The sequence below is a fragment of the Leptodactylus fuscus genome, chromosome 5, assembly GCF_031893055.1.
Source record: "Leptodactylus fuscus isolate aLepFus1 chromosome 5, aLepFus1.hap2, whole genome shotgun sequence".
Classification (NCBI taxonomy): Eukaryota; Metazoa; Chordata; class Amphibia; order Anura; family Leptodactylidae; genus Leptodactylus; species Leptodactylus fuscus.
In genome coordinates this window covers 4,286,741-4,297,789 of record NC_134269.1, presented here as the reverse complement: position 1 = coordinate 4,297,789, position 11,049 = coordinate 4,286,741, and the positions used below count along the sequence as shown (strand labels likewise).

The 11,049-nt window shown below is 43.2% G+C and overlaps 2 protein-coding genes across 2 annotated transcripts; both read right to left on the bottom strand.

Moving 5' to 3' along the window:
* Positions 1-2,742: 2,742 nt before the first annotated feature.
* On the bottom strand, positions 2,743-3,675 carry LOC142202278 (olfactory receptor 11L1-like). Its single transcript, XM_075272338.1, has one exon. It carries the CDS (start codon positions 3,673-3,675, stop codon positions 2,743-2,745), a length of 933 nt encoding a protein of 310 aa, XP_075128439.1.
* Positions 3,676-9,635: 5,960 nt separating this feature from the next.
* On the bottom strand, positions 9,636-11,049 carry LOC142204311 (olfactory receptor 6B1-like). The gene is made up of 2 exons (XM_075275622.1): positions 10,239-11,049; positions 9,636-9,835 (listed from the first exon to the last, which is right to left on the bottom strand). Exons 1-2 carry the CDS (start codon positions 11,047-11,049, stop codon positions 9,636-9,638), a joined length of 1,011 nt encoding a protein of 336 aa, XP_075131723.1.

Below are 11,049 nucleotides of genomic sequence, written 5' to 3'. Positions count from 1 at the left end.
TAGGGCAATTCTTGTTTACAGACTGGAACCCATACATACACACACATTATTTCAGGTTTCAGAATGTGATCATAGAGCGCCGGGCGTCCAGACCAGCCCCCTTATATAGGCAAGGGGCGGTCACCAGCAAATAGCCCAGCTGCCCAATCCGAGCATCCATTGGTCGACATACATGTTGATCAACCAGTCGACCACGCCCGGCTGTTGCAAGGCAGGTTAACCCTTGCAACCCTGGACTGTGCAGAGGAACAAACAGCAACACCCATCTCATGGCCGCAGCTTCTGCACAATCCTAACAATAATACTGAGAGGGGCCACTTTGGAGCATCTATTACTGAGAGGGGCCACTCTGGAGCATATAATACTGTGTCGGGACCACTCTGGAGCATGTAATACTGTCTGGGGGCCACTGTGGAGTGCATTGCACTGTGTCACACAGTATCTGTATTATAGTAGACACGTAATATTATTACAGGCTGTAATAACATTGCACAGTTACTATAAAACAGATCCTGGTTAAATTAATGTTAAATTGCCATGTTGGTGCTTTGCTATAATTTAGTGGGTTTTGGGCTGCAGTTATGGCACTCGGTCTCTAAAAGGTTCACCATTACTGCTGTATATTGTCCTCCTGATGCTCAACACTGTGTTCAGATAGACCTGCGATGATGTCATGGCTATGTGACATTGGGGAGGAAGAGTCAGTCTCCCGCCCAAGATCACACGGCCATGGCATTATCACAGGTCTTTCTACACACAGCCATGATCCACCCCCCTCCCCACCAATCCTGATTACAATATCACAGTCATTTGTGACATATAAATCGATGAGTATATGAGAATTCAACAAATTTTATTGAACTTTTCAAGTAATACAAGCAGAACAGATAGTAACAATAAAGCAAAAAATAACAAGTTTAGAGGATATGTGGACAAGGTGCAGGCCTAAAAAACGTCCATGAAATCCAAGTCCATCCAAAAGGGGGAGGTAGGGGTGAAAGGGGGATTAGTGAAGGAAATCTACAGACATCACTTTACAAGAAGTTATAAAAACACTGATATCTAAGACAACATCTCCAAAAAATATGAGGGAGGCATTAGGCTATGAATAGGCAAGGATAAGAATGAGGGGGAAGGAGGAGTAGTTAAAGATTGAGAAAAGAAGAAAAGAGTGAAAACAATAAAGAGGAGAAGAGTGAGAAAGTGAGTATAAAACAATTGAGTTTAAAACAATTAGCCCCTAGAAGTTAGAAGGGGCGATGAGACCACGTTGACAAAATCTTAACAAAGCTGTCATGTGATCATTCCGACCAACTCAGGAGTTCTTCAAATCGAGCCAGTTGGTTAACCTTTTCATTCCAAACAGCTAGTGAAGACGGTACTGCTTGAAGCCAGTGAAGAGGTGTCAGAGTCTTTGCAGTTTCCAACAAATGAGATATGAGAGACTGATGGGAGGGTTTATAATCGGCCGAAGGTTTGGAGAGACAGAGAATCTGTGGGGGAAGTTGAAATATGGTGAATTCTAATGATCTGATCAATTGCTGCACTGCTTCCCAAAAAGGCCTAATAAGTGGACAGTTCCACCAAATGTGAAGCTGCTGTGGGACTGAGATGTTTATGAAATAGCCAGTCTAGTGTTCTGTACCATTGGGACAGAAGTTTGTGGTGGCTTTCTTGTAGCCTGATACATCTCCAGAAACCATGTGAATTGCGAAGGATAGAGGTAACCTCTTCCACTGTTAAGGAAATTTGTAGATCTTTCTTCGATGGCGATAGAAAAGCTGGATTCTGCCAAGGAGTTAAGTCTATAAAACGGTTCAGAAGTCTCGACATACTAGTCTTTGAGAGAAGCATTTTCTCAAACTCTGTCAACTGGATTCTGAGAGTGAATCTGTCTCGAAAGGTGATCAGAAGAGTTTGGAGGTGTTTTTGAGAAAGAACGACAAGAATTCCTGGTCAGTATAGCCTCAAGAGGAAGGAGTCCCGCAGGGGTGATAATATCTTGAAGGGTCATGGAGTTGAGTTTGGACCACAAAGAAGTAAATGCATTCTCAGTTATCCCCATGAGATTCGGTAACAGGCCAAGCGGAAATAGGGGAGAGGGACATGGGGCCAGAGTGGGGTCTAACGGACCCGTAAGGAGGTAGCAGGATGATGGATCATCTACTGAGAAAGGCCTCTTGGTCTGATTGGGTAAACAAAGGCATTTCAAGAAGCCTGTTGGCATGGATTCATAGGGCAAGCGAGTTGGTACTGGTGATTTAATAGGGGCTACTAATTCAGCCCACCAGGCCAATTGAATCGCTCCTTATACCTTTGCATGTCAGACAATCCGATTTCACCTTGGTGCTTTCCCATAATATGAGAAACATTAGGCCCTGGTTATGTAAATGTGTCGTTTTCCCAAAAAGCTTTGTTATACCAAAATGCCTATTGCAAAAAAACTGTTGAAGAGAACGTGGAGTTTCAAAATGCTATCTAAAGTAATCTTGCAAAAAATAACAAACAAGTAGGCGAATGGGCCTAAGAGGCCTGGGTTATGCATTCTAGGGTTAAGGACAAGTTGATCCAGATTTTTTTTTCCTCTGACATAGGGCAATTGGCATAAGCCTCATGACTTGTTTTTGTTTTTTTTGTTTTTTGTTTTCCTCTGTTTCGACACTGTAGGGTTACAGATTGAACTTGATGTTCTGGTATCATAATCCAACCTCATCCACTTAAGACCATATTATCGTTAATTTATCAGATCACACACTTAGACAATATTTCCTGTACGGCTTTCCTAATGTCCTTATTCCTCAGACTGTAGATAATGGGGTTGACCAATGGAGTAAACACAGTATATAGCAGGGAGAGGATCTTACTCATGGAGAGTGTGAGATCTCTTGGTGGGACAACATAAGCACTGAACAGAGCCCAATAAAATATGGAGACCACAATGAGGTGGGAGCTACAGGTGGAGAAGGCTTTCTGTCTACCAGTACTGGATGGGATCCTTAAGACTGCCCGGACAATATAAGTATAAGATAATACAATGATTGTGGTCGGTGTAAAGACTAAAGGAATCCCTATTACATAAATCTGTAGATGGATAATAGAGGTGTCTGAACAGGCAAGTTCTAGTAAGGGGACAAGGTCACAGAATAAATGGTCAATGACATTGGGGCCACAAAATCTCAGCATTGCAGTATTTATGATGTGAATTGTCATGATAGAAAATCCAATCAACCAACAAGCAATAGACAATATCACACAATGTCCACGTGTCATGATGGTGAAGTAACGGAGGGGATTACAGATGGCCACGTATCTGTCATAGGACATCACTGTGAGGAGAAAACACTCAAATGTTTCAGAGCCACAAAAGAAATAAAGTTGAGTGAAACAGTCAGTAAAAGTAATGGCCGCCCCATTATTCAGTAGGACGTGGAGAAGGTTGGGGACAATTTCTGTAACGACCATAATGTCACTGATGGAGAGTTGTGAGATGAAGAAGTACATTGGAGTGTGGAGGATCTTACTGGTGGACACCAGGGTGATGATCAGGAGGTTTCCACATATTGTGCCACAGTAAACCATCAGGAGAAGACAGAACAAGAGAATTCTCAAATCTTTGCTGACTTGAAATCCTAAAAGGAAAAACTCAGTGACCTCAGTCAGATTCTTCTCCTCCATGTAATACAAATATTTTATAATGCAATAAACTAGAATAGGAAGATTGAGTAGCTAAAGGGTTAAGTGGTCATGATCTTGGCAGAAATATCAGTGTAAAAAATATGTGAAATATATATTATTGTCAAATTCATTGTAAGTGATCTCCGTTATTATACAGAAATTTCTGTTATTGATTAATCCAAATTTCCTTCTTATAGATATTCATTATGTAAAGAAAAGTCCCGAAAGCAAAAGAGCAAAACCCGGCAGCCGAGATGTTGTGAGGTCATAAGATCCATGAATGTGACCAGAATGCGGCTAAGTCTAGATCTTTATATACTAAATAATAGAGCAGGTGGAAGGTAAATGAGTCCTGGGAGATTTATACTCAAGAGGCTTTACTCCATGGAATTGCTAATTATTAGAGATGAGCGAACAGTAAAATATTCAATGTTCGTTATTCGTTCCGAATAGCATCTCAATATTCCACTATACATTCCCCATGACAACCACAGATGGAATAGGCAATGGGAAATCCTTCAGTCCCCACCCTGACCTGTCATTGTGGATGTGTGTGGTAAGACCTTCCAAAATTCACTTTTATGGCCCTTAACATGAGCCCTTCCAAATTAAGTTACAGGCCCTTAAACTGAGCTCCCGGCAGGGATTGAGGCCCTTCAGGTGACTTCAGCCTCTTCCTGCAGAGTTTTAGGCCCTTCAACTTAGTTCAGCCTTCACCAGCAGAGATTTGTTGAACCTTTGGGTGAGTTGAGCCTTTAAAAAGCAGTGTTTTTGGCCCTTGGAGTGAGTAGAGCCTTGCAACAGCAGGGTTTTTGGCCCTTGGAGTGAGTGGAGCCTTTAAACTACAGTGCTTTTGGCCCTTGGAGTGAGTAGAGCCTTGCAACAGCAGGGTTTTTGGCCCTTGGAGTGAGTGGAGCCTTTAAACTACAGTGCTTTTGGCCCTTGGAGTGAGTAGAGCCTTGCAACAGCAGGGTTTTTGGCCCTTGGAGTGAGTGGAGCCTTTAAACTACAGTGCTTTTGGCCCTTTTAATGAGTAGAGCCTTTAGAAAGCAGTGTTTTTGGCCAATGGAGTGAGTAGAGCCTTGCACCAGCTGGGTTTTTGGCCCTTGGAGTGAGTAGATACTCTAACCAGCAGAGTTGGTTAGAATCAGGGTGGATTGATCCTAGTAGGATCAGAATTGTGCAGCGCTGATGGAGGAGGAGTATGAGGAGGAATTGTAGAGGGTGAGCACACACATGCAACTTCATGTCGGGGTGCTTGACACCGGTGGACATGAAAATGATGGGTCTATCCAGTGACTATTCATTTTTATGAGCATCAGCCGGTCAGCACTGTCAGCTGACAGCCGGCTGCGCTTATCCTTAATTATGCCACCGGCAGCGCTGAAGACCATTTTGGAAAGCACGCTGGCAGCAGGGCAGGAAAGGACCTCCAATGCGTACAGCGCAAGTTCCAGCCACAAATCCAACTTGGAGACCCAATAAGTGTAGGCCGCAGAGGGATCGGAGAGTACTGATCCTACTAGGATCAATCCAAAATTTGGGTTTGTGTGCATCCATTTGGGGAGTAAAGAAGGTTTCCAGGTATTTTCCCACTTTAATAGAGGTTTTATTGAATGTGGAAAGTGTGTAGTTGTTAGGCAGTGATGTTGGGGTAATAGAGGGTCTTTGGTGTGTTAGATGCCCCCAGACATGCTTCCCCTGCTGTCCCAGTTACATTGCAGAGGAGTTGGCATCATTTGCTGAGGTGTCATAGTGGACTTGGTGACCCTCCTGAGTTGAATGGTGGGATCCCCTGAAACAAAGCAGTTTCTCCCATAGACTATAATGGGGTTTGATATTCTTTCCAATAGTCCAATATTGAGATGCTATTCGGAACGAATAACGAACATCAAATATTTTACTGTTCGCTCATCTCTAATTATTATTTTTCTGTACTAACTCTTATGACTCCTGTTTCTGGGCCTTAGACAAGGTCTCTGCTATTTGTACCTCGGGTGAAGCCTCACCAGGAGTATATACCCCTTCAGTAATAACCTTGCTAGGGGCACCTACTGGGGCAGCACGGTATCTCAGTGGTTAGTACTGCAGCCTTGCAGCGCTGGAGTCCTAGGTTCAAATCCTGCCAAGGTCAACCTCTGCAAGGAGTTTGTATGTTCTCCCCGTGTTTGCGTGGGTTTCCTCCGGGTACTCTGGTTTCCTCCAACACACCAAAGACATACTGATAGGGAATGTAGATTGTGAGCCCTATATGGGACAGCGACTGACAATATCTATAAAGCGCTGTGGAATATGATGGCGCTATATAAGTAAGCATAATAAATAAATAATAATGTTACAGATTCCCTGTCCTTCCAGGGTTTTAGTAAGTTTATATGGTATATTTGTTCAGGCTTCCTCTTGCCCTTCTGGTACACCTTACAGTTTACTCTTCCCACTCTTACAATAATTTTATATGGCCCTTGACATTTGGCCAGAAATGACTCTGGGCGATTTGGGCTGCTCCATTTGTTCCTTCACAATAGGCATTACTGCTGCAATTCTGTTCTGCATCAGGATAATGTGTTCAATTACAATCCGATAAGGAGTTTGCTCTTGCTCCCAGGTCTCCTTGGCCATGTCTAGGAGAACACGTGGGTGTCTACCATACAGCAACTCAAATGGGGATAAACCTGTGGAGGACTGGGACGCCTCCCAGATTGCAAACATTAATTTGCTAACCACCCTCTTTAGCATGCCCTTAAAGGTTTCATTCAACCTCTCCACTAGGCCATCAGTCTGGGGGTGATATAAAGAGGTTCGCAGGTGTTTAATATTAATGTAACTAATTGTTACGGTTCTGTGTATATATATATAAATATTTTTTTTTAAAACTACAGAACCTCTTAGCTGCAAGACACTGCCGCGAGGTCCACAGACCCAATGGTGGGCGGCTGTGGACAATCAAAAGATGATGGCGATATAAAGCCGAGATATGGGAGATAATATTTATTCATGTATTTGTGTGATATAACTATCTGTTTGAAAAGCAAGCAGTTCACATTTTGAAAATTGCGATTTTTTTTTTGAAAATTTCCATCAAATTTTCTATTTTTTTTCATAATAAATGCACAAATATTGATTTGATTTTACCACCTACATGAAGTACAGCGTGTCACGAGAAAACAATCTCAAAATCACTTGTGTAAGTTAAAGCATCTCAAAGTTATTGCCATATAAAGTGACACATGTCAGTTTTGAAAAACGAGGCCTGGTCCTTAAGGCACTTTTGGGCTGTGTCCTTAAGGGGTTAAAGAGGACCTTTCATCACTTGGGACACATGTGGTTTTATATACTGATAGAATGCTGACAGTGCGCTGAGTTCAGCGCACTGTCAGCTTTCACCATCAGTGCCCCTGGTGAAGAGTTATCGATGCCGGTACCGTAGCTCTTCACCAGTCGGGAGGGCGTTCCTGACAGTCTGTTAGGAACGTCCTTCTGCACAGCAACACCTATAACGCTGTACTGTGAGAGCTCTTCACCAGGGGCACAGATCATGAAAGCCGGCTTTCTAGCGGTATATAAAACCACATGTGCACCAAGTGATGAAAGGTCCTCTTTAAGGACTCTGCTCATCAATCTCTGTAAGTTTGCTGGAGCCCCATGTAACCCAAAAGCCATAGTCACATATTGAAATAAACCATCTGGGGTGACAAATGCAGTTTTTTCCCCTGGCCGTATAGACCTGTGTGCAAATCACATGGAGGAACTCAAATAACTTATACAAGTTTATTTCCAAATTGCCCAGTAAGAGAAGACAAATACACAGCATTGTAATTAGAATTGTTTGCAGAAAATACCAAAAAAGTAATTACATTACAAAAAAAGTACAGAAAACATATTTAGTGGCCGAGCATTGGGGACGTCCTGCAGCTCCTGGAGATTTTCTCAGAATATTATGTAATGGGTCAGTCCAACCCATAGTTGAAGAATGTGCCAATCTAAAAGGAAAAAAAAAAACATTTTTTACAATCAGGGTTGTCACTCTTTCCTAGTGTGTCTGCCCCTCCCCCTTGCCATTGTTGACAGTGTGTGTCTGCCCCTCCCCCCTCTTTCTCTCACCTTTTAGACTTTCTTCTAGGTGATGTACAGTACTCTGCATTTGTGTGGCTCACAAGGTTTACATTTTGCCAGGTTCGTCTAGAAATAAAGAGACTGAGAATGAGGCCGTGAAAGATGGGGCAAGCAAAGCCTTCTCTGCAGCCATGTGCACCATCGCCATGATCACGGATTAGCATGGCTGTCAGTGCAGGCAGGACCGCAGCTTACATTGACAGTTATAAGCACCTGCGATCAGAAGATGAAGGAGGACTCTCTTTGTGGGACTGCAGCCATACTGGTTAGTAGCATAAACTACTGTGTGGGCCACTGTGGAGCATTTACTACTGTGTGGGGGCCATGGTGGAGTGTATAATACTGAGGAGCCACTCGGAGCATATATTACTGTCTGGGGGTGTTATGGTCAGCAGGATTTATTAAAAAAAAACTTAAATGAAAACCCTGCGGAGCCCTCTGGGCTATGGCTGCTAAAAACCTGGTGTGAATACCGACTAACAGTTCCTGTCACTGCCAGCTAAAATAAAGAACCAGGTTTGCTCTGTTAACATTCACAGAGGTATGCAAATTCAATTCAGGTTATGGAATGTGATTATAGAGTGCCGGGTGTCCAGACCAGCCCCCTTAGATAGGCAAGGGGCAGTCACCAGCACATAGCCCAGCTGCCCAATCCGAGCGTCTATTGGTCGACTCCTATGTCGATCACCCAGTCGACCACACCCGGCAGTTGCAAGGCAGATTAACCCCTGCAACCCTGGATTGTGCAGAGTAACAGGCAGCGGCACCCATATCATGGCCGCAGTTACTGCACAATCCTAACAGGGGGTCACTGTGGAGCATATATTACTGTCTGGGGGTCACTGTGGAGCATATACTACTGTATAGGGGCCTTTCACTATACAGTATATATCAAACAGTATCTGTATTATAGTAGACATGTGATGCTATTAGAGTCTGTAATAACTTTGCATAGTCACTATAAAACAGATCCTGGTTAATTTAAGGTTAAATTGTCATGTTGGTACTTTGCTATAATTTATTGGGTTTTGGGCTGCAGTTCGGGCACTCGGTCTCTAAAAGGTTCACCATCACTGGTGTATGCTATACAGAATTTACTTCTAGGAAATGGGAATGAAATAACAAGGGAAACAAATAAATTATATATAACAGTATAGTAGCCCCTAAACCGTATAGGGAAAGGGGCAGGGACTGTTGGGCCGGCAAAGTTAAGGGTTTGTAATGGTTTGAAAGTGATGACGTGGTGGAGCCTTCTGAATAAAACTGAGGTCATGTGTGTGGGACTCCACCTTCTGCCATTCAGTGAAGTGGTGAGAGGAACTCCCACCCACTCTTGCCCTCATGGTGGTATTCTTTATTTTTGTGTGTTCTTATCATTCTTTCAGTTGTCACAGCGAGCGGAAGGTCCATGCCCCTTGGAGGAAGTTTGGGCTCCTACTGACGGGCAGCGGGGCAACTTACGGTCAAAGGACAAGACGGAAGAGGCGGGGCATGAAGATGGTCTGTTTTGTTGTTTACTGTTTACAAATTGTGTTATTTATAAAATGTGTTAATAAATGCTGTGGCAAATCTCAGCTTTAGCCAGAGAACAGTGTAAGTGTTTTATTGTTAATTTATACAATTAGGACGTCATCACTAGGTTTAAATGGTGCTTAAGTCCCAACAGTCTGAGAATAACACACTATATAAACTGACCCTATCTGTCCCTGAGATAATTGTATGGTACCGGATGTATACAGTCTCTTAGCTCTCTGCGGTGCTCCCTCGGTGCAGGCCTGGGTCCAGGAACTCAGCAGACTCTATCTTGCTTCTGTCTTGGGTGAAGGTCTGGACGTGGTGATGGCAGTCTAAGGCACACTCTGTAACACGCACAGCAGTCCAGTATCATGGTAAGGCAATTCCAGGAAACAGTCTATGCAAACTTTTGGTTGAGCTTCAGCCGTCCATAGAAAGTCTCTCAACCCGGCTTTAGTCTCTAGAACAATCTCAGCAACACTGCTGCTTTCTCCTGTCAGTCTCTGCAGTGCTCCAGGACTTCTACTGTGCCCTAAATCAGCAATGGCCTCTAACAGGTCCTCACAGCACAGAACCTGGGCCCAAACTGGCTGCTCTGAGCTTCCTGCTCCACCTCACTTCCTTTGGACTGCACCATTAAGCAGGCAGAACCATGGAGATTATTGTCTCTCACCAGTCTCTCACACCAGTAGGTGCAAGTAAAACAACACTGTTAAAACAATTTCACAGAACAGTTTGGAAGGGACTACTGACTCCGACAGGTGTCTTCATCCAAACTCATCTACTATGTAAGACCATATTATCGTGAATTTATCAGATCACACGCTTATAAAATATTTCCTGTACAGCTTTCCTAATATCTTTATTCCTCAGACTGTATATAATGGGGTTGACCAATGGAGTAAACACAGTATATAGCAGGGAGAGGATCTTACTCATGGAGATTGTGAGATCTGTTGGTGGGACAACATAAACACTGAACAGAGCCCAATAAAATATGGAGACCACAATGAGGTGGGAGCTACAGGTGGAGAAGGCTTTCTGTCTACCAGTACTGGATGGGATCCTTAAGACGGTCCGGACAATATACATATAAGATAATACAATGATTGTTGTTGGTGTAAAGACTAAAGGAATCGCTATTACATAAATCTGTAGATGGATAATAAAGGTGTCTGAACAGGAAAGTTCTAGTAACGGGACAAGGTCACAGAATACATGGTCAATGACATTGGGGCCACAAAATGTAAGCTTGGCAGTTTTTATGATGTGAATTGTCATGATAGAAAATCCAATCAACCAACAAGTAATAGACAATATCACACAATGTCCACTTGTCATGATGGTGAAGTAACGGAGAGGATTACAGATGGCCACATATCTGTCATAAGACATCACAGCCAGAAGAAGACACTCAAATGTTTCAGAGCCACACAAGAAATAAAGTTGAGTGATACAGTCAGTAAAAGTAATGGTCCCTCCATTACTGAGTAGGATGTGGAGAAGGTTGGGGACAATTTCTGTGATGACCAAGATGTCACTGATGGAGAGTTGTGAGATGAAGAAGTACATTGGAGTGTGGAGGATCTTACTGGTGGACACCAGGGTGATGATCAGGAGGTTTCCACATATTGCCCCCCAGGTAACCACCAGGAGAAGACAGAAGAGGAGAATTCTTAAATCTTTACTGACTTGAAATCCTAAAAGAAAAAACTCAGTGACCTCAGTCAGATTCTTCTCCTCCAT